General features: G+C 34.9%; 3 protein-coding genes across 3 annotated transcripts in view; 2 read left to right on the forward strand and 1 right to left on the reverse strand.

Moving 5' to 3' along the window:
- The window catches only part of casc5 (cancer susceptibility candidate 5), a 23141-nt gene extending 19437 nt beyond the window's left edge, over window positions 1–3704 (reverse strand). Inside the window, exons 1-9 of the mRNA XM_015390225.1 lie at window positions 3563–3704; window positions 2816–2850; window positions 2010–2046; window positions 1608–1667; window positions 1365–1447; window positions 1226–1275; window positions 1128–1149; window positions 1000–1043; window positions 874–926 (exon numbers count right to left, since the gene is read on the reverse strand). Of these exons, the coding sequence (XP_015245711.1) occupies window positions 874–926; window positions 1000–1043; window positions 1128–1149; window positions 1226–1275; window positions 1365–1447; window positions 1608–1667; window positions 2010–2046; window positions 2816–2844 (378 nt within the window). The 5' untranslated portion in view covers window positions 2845–2850; window positions 3563–3704. The remainder of the gene's footprint in view (window positions 1–873; window positions 927–999; window positions 1044–1127; window positions 1150–1225; window positions 1276–1364; window positions 1448–1607; window positions 1668–2009; window positions 2047–2815; window positions 2851–3562) is intronic.
- A 234-nt stretch (window positions 3705–3938) lies between these two features.
- Window positions 3939–8299, forward strand: LOC107094547 (interaptin-like). Its single transcript, XM_015390232.1, has 9 exons — window positions 3939–4017; window positions 6838–6885; window positions 6992–7070; window positions 7215–7244; window positions 7341–7440; window positions 7526–7640; window positions 7725–7786; window positions 7927–8001; window positions 8083–8299. The coding sequence occupies exons 2-9, from the start codon at window positions 6864–6866 to the stop codon at window positions 8209–8211; spliced, it is 612 nt and encodes a 203-aa protein (XP_015245718.1). The 5' UTR covers window positions 3939–4017; window positions 6838–6863; the 3' UTR covers window positions 8212–8299.
- A 16210-nt stretch (window positions 8300–24509) lies between these two features.
- nudt14 (nudix hydrolase 14) overlaps window positions 24510–25451 on the forward strand; it is a 28835-nt gene continuing 27893 nt past the window's right edge. The window contains exon 1 of the mRNA XM_015390221.1: window positions 24510–24672. Within this exon, the coding sequence (XP_015245707.1) occupies window positions 24592–24672 (81 nt within the window). The 5' untranslated portion in view covers window positions 24510–24591. The remainder of the gene's footprint in view (window positions 24673–25451) is intronic.

Below are 25451 nucleotides of genomic sequence, written 5' to 3' on the forward strand. Positions count from 1 at the left end.
TTGGTGTTGGACAACACTCTGATCCAGGGAACCATGAATAAATATGTTAAGTGATTTCTTAAGGCGGAGCAGCAGATCCGCAACACAAAACAGATGTGGCTACCTTTAATTTTCTGTAGCCTATGCAGTTATCTTCTACATTGTTGTTCTATGAAACTATTTGTTTCAAACTTCAGACTTGCTAAAAAAAAATGCACCGGCAGAACTACTAGAGTTATGTCTGAGCACAGCGCAGTATACTGTAATTAAACTTGCATGGTACTGTAATAAAATTCAGTAAATGCGGAAGCTATCCGTTTCATTTCATCTTTCTCATTGAAAAAAACCACACAAATGGCATTTAAATTATATTCTGCATAAAAAATAAGTGAGATAACGGTAAATTTGGATATAGTAATCAACTGCTTAGTGATCAAATTGGCTCTGGACCAATGTGATCTTTATAAGCGGATTCCACCGTACCAAACCCTTGTTTATTTCATATTCATAGACTTCATAGATCTTGTTTCCAGAAAATTCATCATTATATTCATCTATTTTGTCAGATACTTGAGTGTCTTTAAGAAAAGTGGTGATTAAAGAAAAAAGTCAAATCAGGCAGATAACTGTATCAACTCATGTTTAGACTAGTAAACTCTTTAAAACAAATAAGAAAATAAAACCCTTAATCTAACTGAAACTATAGCTGTTAGAAGTTACCATTTAATGACTTTTATTGGGGTCCTATTTTCTTATAGTGAATTGAGAATGGATTACAGAAAAACCTTTAGATTATTAATTTTTTGGAATGTTCTTAAAGCTTTCTAAAACAGGTTCAAAGATATACCAACTACTAAAGTGGCAAAATAAGCAGCATTCAAACTCTACACCTACCATTAATCTTTGCTGGGAAGCATGTAGTGGAGCATTCAGCAGGCTTTCTATACCTATAATCAGAGAGTGGAATTAGTGAGAAAAAAAAAAAAACTGAGAAAAAAACAAATATAGCAATCTTCCTACCTATTATCTGTGGGCTTATTTCTTTAGCTGCCATCACCTGAGCCCTTAATAAAGACAACAAAACTAATGGTGAAGCTTACACAGAATGGTAGTAAATAAACTGAACTTCATGAAACTGAACCACTTACCTGTCATGTGTTTTTGTAGTGGCTGTAAAATAATATAGAAAATATTCTTAGCATTGTTAAAATGAAAAAAATCTAATAATGTATACGGTACTACATACCTGCTCCCAATAGTAGAGGGGAGTCCGCTTTCGAAACATTCTTGGCATCTCTATTAAAAAAGTTAATTAATTAATTAAAAGAGCATATAAGGTAAGAATTATGAATTCTACATAAAATAAAGTGGGAGTTTAGACTCACTCAGAAAACAAAAGAACATCATCAGCTGGAGCAAAACTGACTCTTCTTGAAATCCTCTTTTCCACCGGTTTTGCGCTTTCCACCTTAATGGGGAGAGAGAAAAAAAAAAAAAGAGCAACGCCTTAATATTAAGTAATTAAATAAATCAAAACTCTACTATGAACATTTTTATAATTATTTTACCGCTTTGAAAAAAAAAAGAAAAAAAATGCAGATGAAACATTTGCTGGTCAGTCCATTTACCTTATTTTCCTGTTGCTCCAAGTCCTGGAACACTGATGATTTCCGTGGTGCTTTTAAAATCTGAAATTTTTAATGTAAGTAATTGATGTTCTGTTCTAAAAAATGTTCACATCGTAATTGGAGGAGAGTTTGACATGGAAGATTAAAATAAGAATGATAAAACAGGGAAGAATGGATTCATGATTAATAAAAGGTGAAATGGTTGATGTGGCGAAAAAGTTACTGGATTAATAGATGGACAGATTGAGTAATGTAAGGTAGACAGATACATGAGAAAGAAAATACAAATACACAATCATAATCCATTTCTATGTTGTTGATAAGATGCTTTAAACTTTCACATATTAAAAACTATGATCCAAGAAATATGCATACTTTCTGTTAACCATTTTAAACACTTACAGAAGAAATGCGTCGCCTGGAGGATCCGCTGCCTCCACTGTACCACAAAATACAAACAATAATTAGGCCCATTTTTTTATTACTTGGGTAAATATTCATTAATGCAGCAAAGGTAGTCAAAATGATGGTAAAAAAAAAAACATTTTTCGTAATTTTTCCCTGCACTTGCTCACTGGAACAGTACAGTATGATGTAGAGCAACATGCACTTCAATGCAGGGCTATCTTTCAATTGCTGCATACAGTAAATACAACATATGGAAAACAATCTGCAGTTACATCATGGCAACATTTTTTCAATTGAAACCCTATAGTAACAGATAAAAAATTATCTAATTTTAAATCCTTTTGATTAATGCTTCGCTGTAAAGCTTCTAATTTTCACCTTTATAAAAAGCGAAACGACTGACAACTGCCTTGTTGCAATAATAGATCTTACTTACAGCAAGGAGTTTAACAGAGCATTATCTCCCCAGATGACGCTAAAGTTGAACTAATACAAAAGAATGCATTACCTTTATTCTTTCTCCTATTGGACTCCAGGTACAAGATCATAGTTTCAATAAACCCTTTCCTTCCTCTGTTATACCGATGTGTCCATTGCCCATAAATACTACAAGCCGCATCTCAAAGTTATCTTAATCAGCTAATACACAAAATGACATTATTCTACTGGTTTAAAAACACTATATTATAGCTTTACTGGTCAATTAATACAAAATATAAAATATCTTAACGCTTTCCCCACCAATTTGAAGGTGAATCCCATACCATTTACCAATCATCCCTATCACATATTTTACTCACACATTCCTTCCTGGATCCAAAGGTTCCATCTTCACCTGTAAGAAAACAGTGAACCATAATCAGATCATAGATCATAACATCTGGAGGATTTCCAGAATCCTCCAAATGTTAGTGGACTGATAATCCAATTTCTAGGGCATCCCCAGTGTGTTACAGCAGTATATGTCTGTCAACCTGGAGAACTAGACATTCATTTATTTTATTCATAAAAAGCATAATATGGAAGACAGCAGCAGTTTCTCCACTTTCTAAATTACTGGATTTCACATCACTTAAAGAATCCAGACTGACAAGTTATAAAAGTGCAATACTAACTGTCACAGATTGTATTATTCTGCACTTGACAAGTACAATGAGAAAAGAAAGAAAATATTGCTGTATAACAAAGGTCCTTGTCAAGAAAAACTATATTTAAAAAATACACAAACCGTTTACACAAAATATTTACACCGTTCCTGAACACCATTTATAGTGATTCCATAAAAAACACAAATAAGCACTACAGTTTATTTACCAACCAAATATCAGCTTCATATTTCAAAGTAATCAGTATTCACAAAAAGCATCGCAGTAGCCTTTTAGCAAACTGGGGTCATTAAATATAAAACAACGCAAAAACAATGTCAGATGTACAATAAAAGAAAGCATCATCCTGCTACCAATACTGAGACAGATTTGATGTTACTAGCCTTATTGCTAGCCAAGTTATCGATAAATCCCCTATCAAACATGTTTTAAGTCACGTACCTTATGTGTCTTAAACCAGTTTCTTCGATCTACACAAGATATATCTCTGTTGCTTTTCGTTAGCAATCAAAAACAAGTTTTATAAGACATTTGTTTTAGGGCATTGCGCCAGTCTCAGACCGAACGCTAACGTCTTTTTTTGAATTTAGCCGCCTTCGCGCATGCGCAACGGCTGAGGCGCGTTTATCCAGTTTCTTAACCTACAAAGTTTATCTAAAAAAAAAATAATAATAATAATAACGTATCCACAAACATACACCAACCAACAGTAAAAAAAAAAAAAAAATAGATTGAGAGTTTTGTTTACATCGGAAACTGTTAACAGACCGGAAGAGTTTAAAATGGGGCGGAAGCTTGCCAACCACCATAAAAAATAAGAAGAAGAAGAAAAAGGGCGGAACTTATTTTGAAATTCGGGACTGTTGATGAAACTCGTTCTCTGATTTTCCTTACAGGTAACATTTTATACTATAACATTTGTATATTATTGAAAGTGTTTGTGTGCTCTGATAACATTGTAGGGTAAGGCTGTACCTTCCATAACATAAGTTCGCTGAAAGTTGAATAAATACAGCAAATGTTACACTAAAGTCTGGCAGTTTTTACGGTTTAAGCGAGTTAAAGTTGATCGTGAACGGATAAAAATATGCAGATTGAAAATGATAAATTATTTATAGTCTGAGCCGAAGTGTCGGAGGGTAGATAATGGTAATGAAATAACATCTTTTTTGAACCACTGTCTTTCTTCACGCTTTTGTTCACTCAATTCCTTTTTTTGTTTTAATAAAAATTAAATGTATAATAATATATAAATTTATTTAGAATGCTATCTTAACAGAATATGAAGAAATATTTCGAATTTACAACGATAGATTATTTAAAACGATGCATGCATAATCTAAAAACACTGCTGTAGGGTTGTCATGATACTAAAAATATCAACTCGATACCATTTTCGATACCATAAGGATAAAAAAGACCACAACATTTTTACAGAAATAATTTCATTAATAAATAAAATACAAATAAATACAATAAACAATAAGAACAATAGTTTGAGGTTGTATGCTGTGCACAAAATTAAGCAAGCTTGATAAAAAAAAAATAACAAAATGAATTTAAAGTTTTCCTTCCTTTGCTATGCTTTGCACACATTCCAATGACACTAGCCAAACCAGTTAAAAAACAAAATTATTTCTCAGCAGCTGCACCTGTTACAAAAAATTCTGAAACTGAAAAGTGCACAAAAATATTCAATCACACAGTGTTCAGAAAGTGCATTTTCCTCTATTCTGCACACTAGATGAATGACTTTACGTGCCACTGGGGTTATCACTGTATCGATACTTTAGAGAATGAATCATATCCAGGTACAACATTTTATTATCAATACTTTTTTGCGTATCGATACTTTTGACAACCCTACACTGCTGATTGTTGATCATTAATAGTAGTAGTCTTAATTTCATCCTTATCAGGTTGGGTCCATCCACCCACCTGCTCCAAATGTTCACAACAAATTGGACCTTTTTTATTATTTACTTGTCCTTTTTTCCTTATAAAAATGGCATCCATCTCCTGGGTTGTCAGCTTTAAGAAAGTGACTAAAGTATTGTGATATTTCTCGCGATTATTATGAAGTCAACAAAAATGATTACAAGACTGAAATAATCATAAACACATTTAAATAGCATAGGGCTGAAACAATTAATCCGATAAATCATGATTAATTGATTATTGAAATAATCTTCAACTAATTTAGTAATCAAATAATTGTTAGCTGGAGTATAGAGACTCTCAAACATGCCTTTAGCTGACAGAGGAACCCACTTAGAGCAGTAATAATATCAATAATATTATAAAAGAAATGTTTATAAACCTTTTGCATTTCAGAATTTTTTTTTTAATCATTTGTCTATAGGTTCTATCCAGAACCCCTTCAAGTGAAAAAGTTTGTGTTTCATCTGGTTTAATTTAGAAAATATCTTCTTTAAGGAACCTATCCAGTTATTGATCGCTTAATTTAAAAAATGATCGACTGAATAATCAATTAGCAAAATAATTGTTAGTTGCAGCCATAAAATAACATTTGGTGAGGAAAGAGTCAAATGGTAAGACGCCTGTATCCATAAAGTACTTGATTATCATCCCCAAAGCCCACAAAATTATATGCACGCCACTTAGGCATGTCACAATAATTAAGTTTGCCAAACAATAAATTGTCCCAAAAACGATTGCAATAAACAATAATATTGTTGTTTGGATAGCCTTAACATATGCAAGGTATTTTTGTATCCGTCCATTCTTACTAGGTAGAGAGTCAAAATGTGAAATTCAGGCTATTTAACTATATTAGTGGGCAGCATCTCTATAGATATTAAGAGAACTTCCCTGTCTTTGAGTGTCTTTGTATTTTGCTTGTGGATAAATTAAAACTTTCATCGATGGTGGACTGTTTGGAGGACAAAACAGAGATTAACTTCAAGTTTTGTTTTCCCTGCTGGAAAAACTGCATCTGTCGATGTCTCAGGTGCAGATGCATATTTGGTGTCCTGGTATGTTTAGTTGCTAGTGCTATTTTTTTAATAACTAATGCAAAATACCTGCTTGCATAGGTTAATTGGTTATCAGCAGTTTGAATCCAAGGGGCTCCCATACTGCATCCCTCTTGTTTGGCTTTGAAGTTAATGACATTTTTATTTTTATTTTTTTAAACTCCACTACAGTTTCTCAGTCACCTCGATCTCGTGCTAATTTTTGAGCTACATAACATTTGCATACTTTTCCAATACCGGAGCTTTTTTTGCTTTAATGTTATCATCATTAATGCTGTATTTATTTAAGAGTTTGTTATATATTCCTTTCTACAAGTAATTATATTATGTGTGAATGGATGTACCTGTATGTTCATTCCAAAAAGCAACTTGAAAGTATCATACAGTCAGAAATGGAAACTAAAGAAGCAGCAAATCATGGTAACAGGACAAAAACTTTAAGGGTTCAAAGAGGCTGTATTTTTTTAATACGATCAATATATTTTAAAATGTATATTATAGCAGGAAAGATCCAGATAGTAATATAGGATTTGCTCATCTTTAGGTGAAGTTAAGGACTTAGAATTAAAAATATGAATAAAAATCTCAAATTATTATTACGTTTTTTTTGTCCTAAATAGGATAATGGCAAATATAGTTTTTTTTGTCTTTGTTGTTTTTTTTTTTTGTTTTTTTTTAAGCCATATCTACAGTAAATAGTCAATTTCTCTCTCCATACAGGTTTTGTTTTTTGGAACTGTGTGGGGATGTCCTCAAAAATTCCAAGAGGTAAACTTTTTATTTACTTTTTTTAATGGTATTCCGATAATGTAAATAATTTAAATTAGATTTTTTTTTTTTTTTAACAAACTGTTATTCATGTCTATATTTCCAGGTTTAAATTTACCAGCAGAGGCTAAAACTGCTCAAAAAACAGAAATGAATCTCAGAAATTCAAAGGAAAATGTTCCAAGGTAAAAATAAATAAATAAATATATATATGTGTGTGAGTGTATGGATGGATGGATTGATTGTTTTTGCTCTAGGTTCCAAATTTTCAAGTTTCCAAACTAAGTTTCATTTATGCATCAGAGTTATTGAAATCTGTTGTCTTTTAGGAAACATGTTGCTTCTAAGGCTCACAAAGGGTAAGTCATACATTATATTAATGTAACATTGTGGTTCTGCAGGCTCTGGCCCGTTTTGGTTCTGTGTCTGATGCTTTTTTCCCCATTCATATGTAGGATTTCAACCAGAAACGGGCAACAAATAGAGCTGAAGGAGCAAAATCTAAACTTGGTGGCTACAAATGAAGACCTGCAGAAACACTTGTCAGAGAAGGAGGTAAAAGAACTAGTGTCAAAAGAAAATGAACTATTCATTCACTCGTTTCTAATAAATGTCTGATATATATATTTTTATATCAAAGCAAAGGGTTGCTGAGTTGGAGCTACAACTCGGCGAGCTTCAAAAGGAGAATGCAGAGTTTCAGAAAAACCTACAGGACTGTCACTCTCTCTTAGTTTCTGCCAAAATAGACCCAGGTGAAAAAGTGGACTAACTGTTTAAACCATATCTTACTTATTGTGATGTTACCTGTTCCATTAACCACCGATTTAATCCTTTAGTTTTAGGGGAAAGGGTCGAAGATGCAGCAAGGCAGAAAGATACTGAAAGAAAAGAGGTTATGGTATGTGTTGCATTCCGCTTGCACTTGATAATGTTGCTATAAAAAAACTCACAAACATGAGCTCAAGACTCCAACAACCTGATCACAATGGAAAGTAGAAACATGCTCTTACTAATTTGGTGCATTACTGCATATTTCAGAGTCTTTCAACCAACCTCCTGAGGGAACTTAAGGCCTTTGGGGACGTTGCATCGGAACAGCTCACTCAGCTACAGGCGAGTCATTTTCCTCTCACTTTTATGGTCCTGTTGCAGCTTTTCTGCTTTGTATGTCTGACTCTTTGTCATATTTTTTAGGAAATTCAAGAAACAACGGAGAAGATCATGAAAGAGCGTGAACTTATCAAGCGAGAGAGGGAGAACTTCTCTGAGGAGGCTGCTGAATTTGAGAGAGCCCTAAAAGAAGCAGAGGCACTCCTGTTGTAGAATGATGAAAACAATCTTTGCTTTACCAAATAGTTTTTTTTTTACATTGATTTTTTTTTCCATAAGATGTAATGTTTAAATAAAATCGTAATAATTATACTATAATTCCTCCTTATTTCGGAAAATACACAGCAGGGTCCTAAATATAACAGAATCCAATCATAATCTTTTTGAAGATAGTTTAACTTCCCCAAATCTTCAGCCTTTTACACCTCTTTAGTATTATCAAAACTTTAAAACAGTAAATGGTCAAGTTGTGCTACTTAATCAGACTTACAAATTGATATGCTGTACAGATAATTTGTTTGCATTCTAGATACAGTTGGGACTTCTTGTCAATATAAAACCTGCATACCTCGTTCTGTTTTACGGTTTAATGTTTCCGTTAAGGGCAGAAGAAGTGTTAAAGTTTGGGTTTTTTTGTTATATCAGAACAAATCTTTTCTGTGACCTTGAAATCCCATTGATTTGTTCCTAACCTACTGAAGCTGGATCGAAAATGCTCTTCACAAATCCATAATTTAGAGAAAGTGGCCTGACCAGCTTATAGACATACCTGAGAGCTGCGTACAGGATGAAGAAAAAAAAAAAACACTTAAAAGTCCCTAGGTGAATTTTTGCGTTGCGTTATGTAGAACTATTATATAAACCTTTATATTATACCAAATTCATGTTTATAAGTGAAAACCTACACTGAAGTCCAGGTGTTGTTAATGTTTCTAATTTTACATAAAATCTTGGGACCCAAAGAATCCTACATTAGTCTTAAAACAAAATCAATTGCAATCTCAGCAGAACGCATGTCCTGCATTTGAAGGTGGTGTCAAATGTACATATTTCTTCCTCTGTTTTTAGTCTATTTCCTTTGGAGATATTAAACATGCTAACAAAAATTAAAGATGTGCTGTTAAGGTAGATGTGTCTTGATATATAAATAAATTTGAACAATAAAATTAAACATTTGTATCAAAGAATCGCCTCATAGCCTTTGACACGTTTCAGTTTGACACAGTGCCAGGCAGGTAGCTGTTGTAAACAAACCAGTGGGTGCACTGTAATTAAACTATACTGGTTTATTTTTGTTTATCTATCCTACTTACCTTATCAAAAGGCTGCTGAAGCATTTATTATACCTTTTTCCCAAAAACGGGGAAAAAGAGGATTGTATTATTATTGTAGTTTGAAGAAGACTGCATTTTATTTCCATATGGAGGTTTGCTATTAGAGGAGTTCTATTATTTACATTCCATTATTATTATTTTTTTTAATCCTCAAAATAACACCAAAAATCAGATTTCTTTGTTGTATTTCTATATTTCCATTGATGCAAGAAAAGCATAATACTGTTTAACTTAAAGCACCAAATATCGTACAGCAAATTAGTCATATTAGGTTTGTCATTTTCTCCAGGATGTGCTGCAGGGAAAATAAACATATAATAATGCATGTTTATTATGTAATTGTCTGCTTAGTCATTTTGGTAAGGTGCTAATATACACTTAGAACCCTTAGGAGGCTTATATAAGACTTAAATTGTGTGGCTCCAGACAGATCTCTCTTCCCTGATTTAGTCTGTCATTGAGAAAAAGGTGCAAAATAATCCTCCTTAGCTCGTAATTCTGAGTTTGACCTTTAGAGGGCAGTATAAGCTTACAAAATATTCCAAATGCAAAGGCTAATCCCTTTCATGAGAAAGCTGTTTACATTGAGACACTGGCTTGATTAGCCTTATCTTTATGAATAAATAACCCAAACCGCATTAAGTGTTTATATTTTATTCAGTAGAGCAAGAGCAACTTAGATTTGTGGTTCTTGTTCCAAAATGTTATGCTATATTGTTATTAATTTACTTTGTTTAAAATTTTTATTGTTTTATTGATCTTACAGTAGTGAAATCTACTCGTTACATCATCTCAAATAATCAAAGGAAAAGAAGAAGGTGCCAAAGGAAGAAAGTATGTGACTAGACAACTCTTATTGTCATTTTGTATGCATGGAGTGTATACAAAACGTAATTTCGTACAGTATATATATATATATATATATATATATATATATATATATATATATATATATATATATATATATATGCATTATGAATAAAGTTGGCTAGTTGGCTATAATACTAATCTAATGCCATAGATGACTCTAATCAATTAAAAGAAAATTACATAAATCTTTTATTTTTCACTTGGAAATACATTAGGTCTAAAACAAACTCCTGTCTATTAAAAAAATTATTTGGAACTTTATGCCAGATGTTGAGTAGGAAAGGTTTAATCCGAACCTGTGTATCTAAAAAATGTCCTGTATCTCTATATTTGACTTAATTATATAAAGTGTTTATTTTTGACAGTTGCACTATTTCATTGTAACTTACATCAAATGAGCCATCCGCCATGCCCCTTTGAAAATGTAATCCAGTATAGTAGGACATTTAGCCGTGAGCACCCTGCTTCAAATCTATTTACATCCTTCTCCAGCAGCACTATTTCACCCAAGTAATTGCATCAGTGTCTTATGCTGACAACAGAAAAAATAGGTTTAGGTGACAAAAAAACAACACAGCATTTTTTATTTGTTTGTTGTTCTAAATGCACCTGTGTTACAGATACTGAAGGTGGTTTATGTTGGAAAAACAGACCTATGAATAATGATTAAATCCATAATATATTCCCAGTTGTTATACTGAAAGCAGGTTCAAAATATTTTTTTATTAACTATGACTTAATTATTATTATAGACTGTTATTATTATTATAGACTGTATGAAAGAATAACCTCAACCTCTAATCACATCATTGAGGGTCTTTGTTTTGTTTTATTTTAGTATTATCATCCTCCAAAATAAATGCCTCAATACAGATCCTCACCAAATTTAAAGCAATGATGCAATACTTTTAATCCTAAGTAAAATGTCAGCTTATGCTCATAGGAGATGATTTTCAAGACAAATAAGCCAAAATAATAATTGTAGATTAATTGTATTGTTGATTTAATTGCATCTGGAAATCTTTTCTATCCTTTATATCCTTCCTGAGTGTATGCTATAGCTTTAGCTAAAGAGTGTAAATAAGTTATCTGATGGCTGTTATGGACTTAAAGGTATAGTGGAGGATGTTCTTTTTCTGGGTGGATCAACAAAATAAGTGGTCCTCCTAATTGTCAATCATTCTGGTGATATGTTTATGTAAGGCCATCCTATGTGCTTGTCCCAATTTTCACTTACCGGTGGTGAGTCTGACAGTTGAAAAATTGCAAATCTTCTTTTGGAAATTCAAGCTTGTATGAGCGATGCTAACAGCAACTTTTAAACAGAGCGTGCACGAGGAGAAAGGGGCTCATGCATTTAATCGCATTTTTTTAAAAACTGGATAGGGCGAGTCTTTTCAAAAATGTAAAAAAAATCCTCCACTATACCTTTAAGAAGACCCTGCTGCAGTTGAATCAAAAAGAGCTTAGATTAAGTATTAAGTTATTAAGTGAACTTGCTTTTAGGTTCTGCTTTTCAATTGTTTTCTTGTTTTTTTGCACAATATCTTTATCCCATAATTTTGGTAACATGTTACTGAGATGAGGTTTTATTGTATCTGATTAAAATGGTATTACCACAAGGGTGGTACGAGTCTCGTCATAAAAACATGGAATGGAATAAAACAATGGGTCAAACTAATACAGGCAGATATGCATGTAATCCAGCTGCAAATTTGATCATGATAATGGGAAAAAACATGGTGTGGAATTTACACCTTTACTACTAGTCTGCTATAAAAAGACAGACGGATAGACAGATAGACAGAAGGATAGACAGAATAAATTATTTCTCTATAAAATAAATCCATTGGGATTATTAATTGCTTTTAATGGCTGCACAGTGACACCGTTTGAAGCACTGTTGCCTAGCAGCAACAAGGTCCTGGGTTTAAATCCTGGGCCAGAGTTTTTCTGCGTTTGGGTTTTCTCTGGCTACTCATGCTTCTTCCCACAATCCAAGAAATCACTGTTAGTTTAATTGGTATTGTGTGAGTGTGCATGGTTGTATGTCTCTGTGTTGCTCTACGATGGACTGGTGACCTCATAGTGAAGAATTCCTATGGGAGTGGTGGCCTAGCGGTTAGAGCGTTGTGCTTGGGTCCCAGAGGATCAGAGTTCAACTCCCACAGAGACTTAATCCCACACTGCTCCCCAGGCGCCGCACAATGACCCCTGCATTTAACCCATGGGGATGGGTTAAATGCAGGGGTGAATTTCTCCAGTGTGAGATTCACCTTGGTTGTCCAGTCCCTGTAATTACATAAACTGGTGTTATCACTGCAGCACAGCTAACTGTCCCAGGAAGATGGAAAAGTAACACTTTTCAAATCCAAGGCTCTTGTAGTCATAATAAACTCCAACTATGGATCTAGTTTACCTTTACCTCTTATTACATAGAAAGTATTTATGAATGGATTCTATGTTCCTGTAATATGTCTGCCTCTGTCTCCTTGAACCACAGTCGGCCTCAGCAGAAGGCTCATACTGAGCCTGGTTCTGCTGGAGGTTTGAGTTGTCTCTTTAAAATGCCTTGAGATGACATGTGTTGTGAATTGATGCTATAAATCAGGCATCCCCAAGGTGGATCCTCGAGGGCTGCTGTCCTGCAGGTTTTAGAGGTTTATCTGCTTTAGCACAGCTGATTCTGATGATTAGAGTTCAGCAAAAGCCTGTTAATCAACTATCAATATAAATCAGTTGTGCTGGAACATGGAAAACTCTAAAACCTGCAGGACAGCGGCCCTCGAGGACAGACTTTGGGGATGCCTGCTATACATGAACAGAGTTGAATTGAATTGAAGCAAAAGCCTTTTTTCTTTCACACTTGGAAGATGGTTTTTGCCAAGCAGTGCTCCTCAGCAAGAAGACTGTTGTCTGTATCCATTTGTCAGTGAGCATGTAAAGCAAAAGTAAAAGTGTAGGATCTAGCAGTCTTATAAATGTTTCTAACAAAGCGTCCCAAATACAGTTTTAATTTAATTTTACTCCTAAGGTGTCAGCATGTTACGGAGCCCCTCTGATGACATGGTCAAAAAAATTTTTTAATTGTGGCCACGAAGTAGTGTTTCGTGCGCACGAAATACTACTTCGTGGCCACAATAAAAAATTTTTTTTGACCATGTCATCAGAGGGACTCCGTAGCATGTCATATAGGAACATTTGACTCATAAGCCTATCTGGCCTCACATTACAACAAATCTCACATTAAATATGTAACAGAATCAATTTAATAGAGTAGATTTTATATCTCTCATTTACCTTTTATTTTTGGCCTAACATAACTGAAAAATTATAAACAATTTCTTGTTCAATTTCTTGGAAATAAAACTATTGTTTAGTTATATGGATTTGTATACTTTTTTGGACAGTTGATTGAAACCTTCAATGCTTAAAATAAGATATTTCAGTCTCATGGATTCCAGTGCACCCCTTTTAAAATACATTTTAACTTCTTCTGTGTTTACCTTTTATAGAATTCTCCAACCACAAACTTCTTTTTAATAAAAACTCTTCAATTTAGATAAAACAAAAGCAGATTTGGAGCCAAACAGCCTCTACTGTTGCAGTAATGCATGCCTACTATATCACTGATCAGTAATTCACCTCAGGTCCCCTGCTCTGACCTTGAGGAACTAATTTATTCAACCAGCTACTCATCCCTATCTTCTGATAATTATCAGAGTGCTGCTGGATTCAAACTGTGTCAGGTTCAGACTGAAATAACACAATTACTGAATATAATTGTGTGATTTATAATAAGAAATAAAAAAAACATGTAATATATTAATAAATGGCTGTCCAGTCTAGTTATAATAAGATCATTTTACACAGGAGAAAGCATAATCTGTAGTTAAAAACAATAAAATACATGATCATGTAGAATGAGAAGGAAATTGTTACAGTAACCATTGATGCCAATAAATAAATTGCAGTAAACCTGCAAATGAAAATCCAATAACCATTGTATCTATTATCTAATGTCTTTAAGTCATATAAAAGCTAATCAGCTCATTCTCATCCAACATCTAGGTCAGTTTGTAATCAGTGGCATGGTTCTAAATATATACCTGCTCCCATTTCATTTTAGACGAAAATAGATCTAAAATCAGTAGAAGTGTTTGCCACTCAGGGTTTAGATTCATAGATGAGGGCATTTTTACACTTTATTACCCTTTTTTTGTTCATTTTTTTTATTAGTCTATATCTTCAAATGTAAAACATTAAAAAAAAGTTGTATCCAATCCAATTTTATTTGTTTAGCACTTAACAACCACAGCTGACCAAAGTGCTGTACAGAAAATAAATAAGAACACAAAACAGTACAGATAAAAAGCAAAACAGCTACAGCATGGGTAAAAATTAATGTAACCGTCACGGTTTGTTTGGAGGTTTTTATGAGGACCCAAATGCTGAGGCTGAGAGGAAGGGGTGAGTTCTTAAGAGGTTTAATGGAGATCAGGCAGCAAAAACAAGAATCCAAAAAAACCAACATAAAGATCAAAAACAAACCAGAACCATGGAGACATCAGGGGAAAACCATCAAGGAGCCAGGGTGAGAAAAGGTAAGACGAGGAACCAGCCAAGAGGGACTGCAGAGGGAGTGTATTTATGGCTGACTGAACAAAGGTAGGACTAATGAGCTGATAAGGAGCAGGTGTGACTAGAGCTGATGAGGAAGCCAAGGAAAAAGAACACAAGGGGGCAACAGAGGACAGACAGAAAAACCTGAGCAACTTAAATGAATCCAGACACCAATAAAGCTAGAAAACAATGAAAAACCTGGCTAAACTTGAAACTGAAAACTTAGAGAAAAACAACAGAACCAAGATCGTTACAGTAACTGGTATCTAAAGGCTTCGTGAGCTTTTTTCCTAAACAAATGTAATTTCACACATTTAGGTATGTAAGTCTATATTCAAGTTTGTACGTATCTTTGAGTAGAGACATGCAAATTCATGACAGACTCCATCTTCAGTGAATTCAGAAATGGTTTAGAAAAAAATCTTATTTTTGTGAATTGTATTCTCTGACTCAGTAAGAAAAAAAAATCTCCAGTTTCTTAAAAAAAAATTTCAACTATTTCTTGTATATCTAACCACAAAGGTTAAGGTTGTATGAAATTCGCAGCTCCTAGAGAACTGGAATTTGTGGTTAAACAAAGGTAGAATCTACGTCTCCTCACAGCTGTTAGCATCATGTCCCTCAGCCCCCCCTGCATTCAATAGTACTCTAGCTCCTCTGTATAAATGAGCATATGCTGTTCAGGGGGCACTAGAGAGTGTCATTATTGGTCTTCCCTGGCAGATAATTACCTCTAATGGCATGTGCTCCCTAAGGGATGAATATGGGCGGGGGGTCCATGTCCTGCCCCTCACCCCTTTCTTCTCCATCTCACGTTTAAGGATTGTGTACCACTTGGTTGCGACATTCTCTAGTCATCCTAGGTAAAACACAATGGGTCTGACTTATAAAAATAGGCTTTCTCTCAGCAGGAGGACAGTGAAGGAAGAGCAGCAGGTGTCCTGTAGTGTCTAACTTCAAAGATCAGAGCAGCAACAGATAAAGACCATCCTCTCGCAATTTTACTGAACCTCTTTGGGGAAACATTACTGTAAGTCTCATTATCAGGGACCCGTCAGAAAGCTATTAACATAAATTCTCTGTGCAGCTGTAACTTGCAGGAGGAAGATCCAGTTGTTGAATTCTGCGATGGTTCTGTTCCTTCTTCTGTCCAAAAACATATATTACACTTTTTAAATTGCCATTTTGGTATAAGTGTAACATTGCCTGGTTGTTCGAGCTGTTAGTTTCTTTGTTGCCTTGTCCAGGATGTATTAAGCCTCATTGCTAATTGATATTTAATGTTTATCACTGGCAAAAATAAAAATCTTGATAAGTCATTTTTTTTTCTAAAAATAAGTGCAATTGTTTTTAAATTGAGGAGATAAAAGAGACTCTTTGCCAATGGAACAAGACAATTTACACTTAAAATAAGAAAACACAATTGCATTGTCTAATTTCAAGTGCAGTTTATCTAATTATCTTACTTTAAGAGTAAATATCTTCATTCCATTGGCAAGCTGTCTCGTTTATCTACTCAAATTAAGGATATATAAACTTAAAGCTACAGTGTGTAATAATTACAGGGATATACAGTCAGAAATGTAATATATTTTACATAACTATGTTATTTATCATCATCTACGAGCTCAGCCTCTTAACCTTAATATTTGCGTTGCCTTAGAATTCGTTATTTATAATTACATAGGAGCGGGTCTCGCAGCCATGGAGGCAGACATCTTTGCGCTACGGCAGCGCAGAGCCAACAAACTAGCGATTGTGAGATCGCTAAAACGTCACAATGATCTAGAAAAAATAACGGGTATATTTATTATCTTAAGTCTACATGAAATCTATACCCTACACAGACTAATGAAATACTATCTGTAAAATTATCTATGTAAACAAACCTCATCACTTGAGAAGGTAGGTGATGCGGACGTCGTGGAAGACATTTTGTCCCGTAACGCTCGCCGTACTGTTGGGGGGGAGAAGCGGCGGGGGGGAGATGTTCATGTTGCTGCAGTCTGCAGTCTGACCGCTAGATGTCGCTAAAAGTTGTAGATTTAATCTCAGTGATTTTTACTTATTTCTAGATGGTTTTTCCAGTGTACCAATTCTTCTAACTCAGGCTCAGTAAGACTGAATGAAGAGCCTTTGCCTAAATCAATTTTAAAGTTGTTTTTCTACAACTTTTGCTCTATTGTTTTATCACTTCAATACACTTTGCCTATCTTCATCAAAACCACTTCATTGCAGGTTACATTCATGCTTGAAGGTGACCAAACTGACCTTTTTCAAGTAATTTAAAGTTTCTTGAATTTTCCAGTATTTAGCTCCAACACAACTTTGACCAATTTCCCCTTTTTCAAGGTGAGGACCATGTCTTCAGCAAAAAAAAGGTCTTTTTTCCATCTGTTTAAACCAGAAGCTCCTCTTGCAAATGAATGCTTGTTGCAAACTGAAAAATAAGCATTTTGTGCCTCTATTGAAATAATGTTTTTTCATTATCCGTTTATCTTTAGAATAATGTTTTAGAAATGTATTGAACAGGCACACAGACTGCAATGAAAGATCGGATGAAAAAAGGTACCAACTGTGTGTTTTATTTAAGATTATTGACTTAAATTGGGAAAGGTCACTGAAGTCAAATGCCACATAGAGATTCATTATAGATGATTCTTTGGTTTCGTTGACTTATCCTGGACAAAGTCATTAAAATTCAATGAACATCTTTATAAGTCAATCAATTCAATAGCATTCAATAATTTTATTATATAATGTGCAGCTAAGTTTGAGTTCAAACATTTTTTAACCACATTAGGCTGACTTTGACACCACCTTATTCCGCCTCGGGTCTGTTTGTTTCTACAGAAGACTAACAAGTACCAGGAAACCAACCAAAGCCTGAGCATTGTGGGTCTTGTACAATAATGATGACAAAACAGGAATACTGACCTTGAACACATCCTGGGCTACACAAGCTACAGGGAAGGAAAACAATAACTGCATTTTCTAAAAATACAAGAGCCTATAAGAGAAGGTTTTCCATAGGGCTTGCTGGGGGGGTGCATATATTTTAACCAGGAAGGAGATTGCCATGTTTAACTTGATTTAGACCCTGCCATCTCCTGATGGGAAAGAGCCTTGATTGCTCTTTCCCAGCTTTTTTCACAAAAGGTTTGAGTCATATCACATCATTCAACATTAAATGTAGATATGAAAATGGTCAGTAAAGTTACTTGCTGGAGTCATGAACCATTCTTACCATGCTGCTCAGTGTTCAGTAAGGACCAGAGCAAATAAGAGGATTTACCATTTAGTTTGAAAGCTCTTCAGCAAACTCTCTGAGTCTGAAATGTGCCTCTAAAATCTGCATTTAGCCTTTAAATGCCTTTCATTTGACTTAACGGTTATACTGTGAAAATAACCTCAATGTGAACATCCTGCAGCTGATCAGTTAAGACACACCCTGCTAACTCTGTCTTGTCACCATCACTTCTTTACGTCTTCACCGTGGCTTCTCCAGCAGCTCCTCGCATACCCCAAAAGAAGCAAAGTGCATCTCTGTTTCGATGTTATCAAGTGCCCTTCTGGACATGGGGCGCTATTTTGAAATCCAGCCTGTGGTGTTGGGATTTAGGAGCGTCTCCAGGACAAGGACCGAGGAGGCTGAGCGTCCAGACTGCTGGATGGGTGGAAAGCAGCCATATTGACCAACACTGTGAGCCCGTTAACAGAGACGCAGCTGCCACCTTGGTTAAGTGCATTCCCAAAGGCCCAGGGCTAAATCCCTGCTTGACCCTGACTGATAAACTTTGCTATGGATAGGCAACAGCCGAGTCTTTCACCTCCAAAACTATGGTTAGTCTATGAGCTTTACAGCATTAACTAAAAACTACTTGAAATGAGGCAATAAAAATGTATTTAACTGTTCATTTTTGATGATGAAGGATTTTATATGTTTAATTCAATGCTTATGTCTGAAAAGGTGAATGAATAAGTGAAACTTCTTTCATTCTAACCTATTTTTTAAGAATTTTAAAAGGCTTTTAAAGTTAGAAAAATGTCAACCATTACATAAATAGCATGGTCAACTTTAAAGAAAGACAAGAAGATAGATATTGGGTTCAAAAGGCCCTACGTTTGGTGTTGGAAAGAGCCTTTGGATTTCTGCTCTGCATCATCTGTGTCCAAGTACTAATTGGCCATGACTGCCATGGACCTTCCACCTGCATGCTCTTGGGAGAATAGGATTAGCACGTTTTGGGAGCACCAGGAACTAACTGAGAGGCTGATAAGACTTATGGAAAAACTTCTGATTAGTAAACGTTCACATGAGGCCCAGAAGTCAGAATTAGAAGATGACACGAAATATGTCTATGTAATGTAAGTAAATTTTTTAACTTATAGCATATTTCAAAGATTTAAAAAAAGTGTTACAAGAATAATAGAAATGTTAAAAGAAATGATGAAGGCACACATTAAGTAAAAAGATTTTTAATTAAACACATCTTAAGGTGTTAAAAGAGTCAACATAAATTGTGGATTACAGAAAGATTGGTACTCCTGTCCATCAGCTGCAGTTAAAACCGAGCATCAGAATAGAGAAGAAAGGTGAAGGTCTGGTTGGAAAATTGCAGATACTGTATATGTGCTGGGATTGTCACACACAACCATTTCCAGGGTTTATAGAGAATGTTTGAAAAAGAGGAATTCTGTGGGTACAATTGCTGTGTTGACACCAGAGGTCAGAGGAGAATGGCCAGACCGAAACAACCAGTCATTAAAACCTAGTTGTGGAGAAGAGCATCTCTGAATCAAGTTGCTGGTGAGCATCACCAGCAACTTAGTTACAACTCAACATTAGCACAACAGAGAGTTCGCCTCCAAGAAGTAGAACTATTTTTGATGAGATCAGTTTGATCCAATGATTTGGTATAACTTAAGGAAAAACCAATGTTTCTAACAAGCTAAATACAAACTGCAAAGACTGAAACAAAATGGATCAAAAGGAAGGCTAGGTATATTCAAATCAGTGGGTTTTGTGGTTGGGTGGCAATAAGAAAGATGCAATATTAACGAATAAAACCAGTCATGTTTTATGTTTGTTAAAAAAACAATTTAGGTTCACACACACAAATGAGAAATATGTGGAAGACAGCTAAAACGCAAAGGAAACAATGTGTAGAGGAAAACTTATGCCCAACCAGAAACCATGGTGGTTGCAACATCACGCTGTAGGTATGCTTTACTTACAGCGGCTGGAGGCTGGATGGTGAAGAATACGAGTATTTGCTTAGTGGATTTGTGTACAAATGCATGCCACACTTTTCAGATTTCTTTTGTTAAATAAACAGAATAAAGCAAATTACAGAGGCTAATCGATTAAAGTGCTGCAGACACAGGAATGATAAAAATGTCATTTCACAAAACAGAAGTGCACCAGACCGCTTGCAATCGTTGTTAGCCTTTGAAAAAAATATTTCTTTGCTTTCTGCCACATTCTTTTTAGTTTCTGGTGCGTTGAAGTGTGCATCATTCTTTTGTTTGTTTGCAGCATGTTTTGCTGCATGTTTTGTATACTAAAACAGCACTATACATGGCTTTATGTTGCTCTATCACATAATCTGAAGTTCTGAAGTTTGAGGTTATAATGTAACAAAATATGCAGCTTCAATGGGCAGCAATACAAAGAACAATCTTCATAAGAACCTACAGACTCTGACAAATATATGCCTGATTTGAGAATAGTGATTGTTCGTCTCTACTCATGTATTTATAACTCCTTGTTGTTTCATCTGCTTTTTGGTCTGCCACTGTTTCTTTGTGTTTCCTATAGAGTGTGCCAGCAAACTAGAGGAGGTGAACTCCAGCACAATGCTTCAACTCAACAGTCCCTCCTTTCTTATCGTGCCCTGCAGCTTGCCCGGATTGGCTGATATAGATTGAGCTTTCTAAGCAGAGAGACGCCGGTTCCTCCTTTGGGTCTGCACATTGTTTGGTCTTGGCCTTTATTTATTTCGATGTAAATCAGTTTGTAAAAGTGTTATGTCCTGTCCTTGTACAGTGGGCGGCGGACTGGGGTGGTATAGACTGGTAGTTTGCAGGAGGAAGTCCACCCCATTGAGATTGGAGTCTCTGAAGATTGTTCTCCGGGCTGTTATTGATATGAGAGGGTGACATCATGTAGCCTCACCCATTAGGTTGAGCTTGTGAGAAAAATGTCTCACACCCTTTTCTTATTCATTACTCAACACTGGGGAGAAGCTTTGCTCATGGTTCGACTCATGAGAAACTGCACGTGGGATTTTGATTTGAGAACCTTCAGAGGTCATTAAGTAAAAAGTCCCAGAGGAGGTTTTCATTTTTAAAATGCTGAAGAAATTGCCAGCAGCTTTATATCTAATTGTATCAAGCAAGCCAGAAACTGATAGTTTAAGATCTCTTAAATGTCTATAAAAGGGTGTGGCCTGTTGCTTGCAACTTAAAGATTAATTTAAGTAATTTGGTCAAAACTTGGTGAAATGTGTTTAATATGGCATTATGAGCCAGTCATGAAATGTTAGACTCATTTGTATGTTAGTTTTGCTTTTGTTAAATTCTAAAATTTTTGGAGAATAAAAAGAAATCACATTTAAATGTTAATAAGCCATTTTCACTGGAGCACAATTTTCACTGGAACTGTCTTACAAAAGTATACAATGAACTTTATCTTGTTTGAACCTGACCCCAGAGCAGCATTTAATTATGGGGGGTTCATTGTTTTCTTTTGAGGTTGACATCCAGCAAATATATCTGGCTGTTTAAAATATAGGATTTGCTTTGTATAAAAGAAAAGAAGATTATACTTCTATGAAAGTCTTTTCAACCCCTGGGGATCCACAGGGCTGGATACTGAGTCCTCTTTTATTTTTGCAACATATACTTGTACATACAGATTTTTACAGATCTTTTAATGCCATCTACCATATTTATGCAGATTGTATTCTGTTTTTTTCTGTTTTGTCTTTTCATTCGCCTCAGTTCAGTAAAAGTTAGAAGGTATGCAGGCTGATAATTACTGCTTTTTGATTACAGTAACGCACAAACCATAATTATTGCCCCATGTAAAATACACTTTAACATAAGCACCTGTTGTACAACTATGAGATCCAGGCAACAAAAGAATGTAACCTTCAACTGTTATGTAAAAACATCTCATGATCATGCTTCATGTAGCCAAGCAACACTAACAAAATCAGACCTGTTATGTCTATACTGATTGTTTTCTGTACTAAGAATTAAAGAACAACTGACATTAAACTTTGTTGTGTGGTTGTACATGTAAATATACATACATCTTGTTGATTATGTTTTGTTTTTCTGTCCCTAATATGTGTTTTTTGCAGCTGAGTGACTTCTGTCTGTAAAACAAATCACCCCTCTGGGACGTTCAAATTTTACCTGACCTTATCTTGCACATACGCCAGAAAGGCTGCCTTCTATAAATAGTACAATAGTGGTCTGAGACTGTTAGTAATTGTTGTGCTTTCAAAGTTGGACCTGTAAACAAACTTGGGTTTAGGGAACATGTTAAAACACAATAGTGAAATGCAACAGCATCGGTTGTTTACTTTTTTGCTGTCAGGTAAGCAATTATATAATAAAAACCTCTATCTTTGAATTTGTTGGTCACCCATTTCTCATGTTTTCTTTTTTAGTTAAGGACCTTTTTTTTTTTTTTTTTTTTTTTACTATAGTGACATTCAACTGTATCATTCTATAAATATTAGGATTAAACAAGTGTAGTCAAATGTCTAGAGGATTTTATAAGCTTAAAATTACAAAAATACAAGATAGTCCAATCGAATTCAGTACAACTTTATTTATACAGCACTTTAAAAAAAACAAGAACAAAGTGCTGCACAAAAGAAGAAATACAAACATCATTAAATGCACTAAAATTACCTAAGACAATAAAAAAATAAGTCAAAATAATACAGAAAATTAAAGATATAGAAAATAAAAAATATTTGTCCAAATTATTGAGAAAAAAAGCAGCAGATTAGGTTTTAGTGAAGTGATAATAATGAGAAACAAAGGGATCCACTGAATTTAGGAGGTAAGGCACCAACCAAGCGTGGCTGTTAAAATGCAGCTAAATCTTAATCCATTATTTCGCTGACATGCTACCCAAGAAGTCCTAGAAAATTTCAGATTTTTCGTCGCTTTAAGAAGACAAAAAGTCCAAAATCCCCATCCCAGACTGCACAGAACTTTATGACTATCTTTAATACTTAAGTCAAAAATAACTAAATTTGTAAGGGTTATTTGGAACATTTCATATTTGAAATTGCACAGCCATTGGAATTTAAAACATTGCACCTTAATTAATAACCAAACTTATGTTTCGATAACTATTATATACCGAAAGAAAAATACTTATTGTAATTTATACATTAATTAATGCCCCATCAACAAAATGTATTAAATGTATTTTTGTTGTTATCTCAACCACCAAGACCTCTCAGGTCTTCTGGCTCAAATGTACCCAGAACCAAACATGGAGAAGAAGCTTTTAGCTTTTATACTCCACAACTCTGGAATAAACTCCCAGAAATCGGTAAAATTGCTGAAACCCTAAGTTGCTTTAAATAATTTGCTTTAAATAGCAGCTCAATGTTCTACTGCATTTTGCATCATATATATATATCAATGCCTTTTGCACCATGACTTTAAACTGGTTTTCCTTTTGCTCCTAAACTGTTTACATTCTGATCACTGCTGCACTTTATAAATGGTAAAGTTCATTTCACTATTGTAAGCTGTTCATTCACTGTTGAAATGCTGCGTACATCGACAATTCGTTTTAAATACACCGCGTATAAAAGATGACAATAAAGTTTGTCTAAATACAAATCTAAGTCTAGAGGTTGAAAACATATTTTAGTTAGAGTGGCCTTTGATTATACTCTCTAAACAATATTACTTAAGTTTTCAGTCCAACTTTCCTTATATTTTTCATCAATCATTTTATTATCATCACATAATCATCATAGTTATAATATTCAGTCTTATTATCTTCAAATATGCATGTTACCTTTATGCTACTGCGTTCAGTAAAACAAAAATGGTAAGGCTACATTGAAAATAACAGTACCAGCAGACCCCATCCTTCCAGGCATCCCCAAAGTTGGTCCTCGAGGGCCACCATCCTGCAGGTTTTAGAGGTTTCTCTGCTCCAGCAAAGCTGTATTACATTGATAATTGATTAACAGGTTTTGCTGAACTGCAGTCATCAGAATCAGCTGTGCTAAAGCAGATAAACCTCTAAAACCTGCAGGACAGCGGCCCTCGAGGACCGACTTTGGAGATGCCTGATTTCAGGGGTGTCAGGTTTTCTTTCCAACCAAGCAATAGCACAGCAGACTCCAGTCATCTCATCAAGGGAATCCAATCTGAACATGATGACTTGATGATATCACTGGAGTCTGGTGTGCTATTGTTTTGGTAAACTAGTGTTAACGTTTGTTCTTTTCATTCAATATTGTAATGATTTTCATCTATATTTTTCAGTTTAAACACTTTTTTAATATCTTGAACCTCATTGCTAAATATTGTGAAGAAATACTGCCTCGCATTTATTTCATATTACTCATGGTATAACGGAAAAGAAATCACTTGACTTCATTACTCGAATCGAAACTGGAATGTCCTTCCCCGGCTTCCGTAGGAATTCCTTCACTGTCAGTGTGAGGAGACGGTGGCATCGGTAAACCTCCAAATCCTGCTCTAGCTGTAAATAATGGAAGAGATTAATAACATTGAAGTCGTCCCATGCACAGAGTCCAACTACCTGAAACCGTTCCGGGTCCACTATAATCAGGTGAGTTATCTATTGTCTGGTGGAGGATGGAGGATGCTGGAGGCTAGCCCAACCCCCCATTCATTAAGCAGCTACAGCAAGCTAGCACGAAAAAAAGGCTAAACTGACCTTAAATATCAGCAGTGAGTTCCATAATGTTAAAAGCAGTGACAGTCTGCCGTATTCCATGCTGTTTCGTGCGCACACAGATTCAGCTGTCCGCTTTGTTATTATTTTAAACTTGCGGTTGCTAAGCTAACAGGCTAGTTGCTAATGGTAGCTCACAGAGGGTTGTTTAATTTGCAGGCATCACGTTAACATCAGCGCATGCTTTATATTAGATGGTGTTTGGAGGCATTCAGTGTTTGACAAATGGCCACTGATGGATTTTTTTTAATGTTTTAAGTTTAGATTCTGAAGCAGGTTAGACTTGTTGATCTCAGGTGTAAAACTAACTAAAGGTTGCAATGTTTTTACTTGCTTACAATGTATTCAGATATTTAACCCTCTCAGGCTCAAATTAAGTTGTAGTTGCAGGAAAAATCTGATATTTGGAGAAAATGATCATATGGGGTAGTAATATACAATTCAGACTGTTTTTTTGAGAGAGATCTTCACATGCAATTAATTCTGGGATGTTGCATATTTGCAACAGCGGCCAGGAGTGGTAAATTAACACTGAAGACTGAATCTGATATGAACGTTAACTTTATTAGAATGTCACTAACAAAAAATTAACAAAACAAAATTCAAAAAATAAATTTTCTCACAACTTTTTCTCCACCGACATCTGAAAACCT

The sequence above is a fragment of the Cyprinodon variegatus genome, unplaced genomic scaffold (assembly GCF_000732505.1).
Source record: "Cyprinodon variegatus isolate N-32 unplaced genomic scaffold, C_variegatus-1.0 Scaffold489, whole genome shotgun sequence".
Classification (NCBI taxonomy): domain Eukaryota; kingdom Metazoa; phylum Chordata; class Actinopteri; order Cyprinodontiformes; family Cyprinodontidae; genus Cyprinodon; species Cyprinodon variegatus.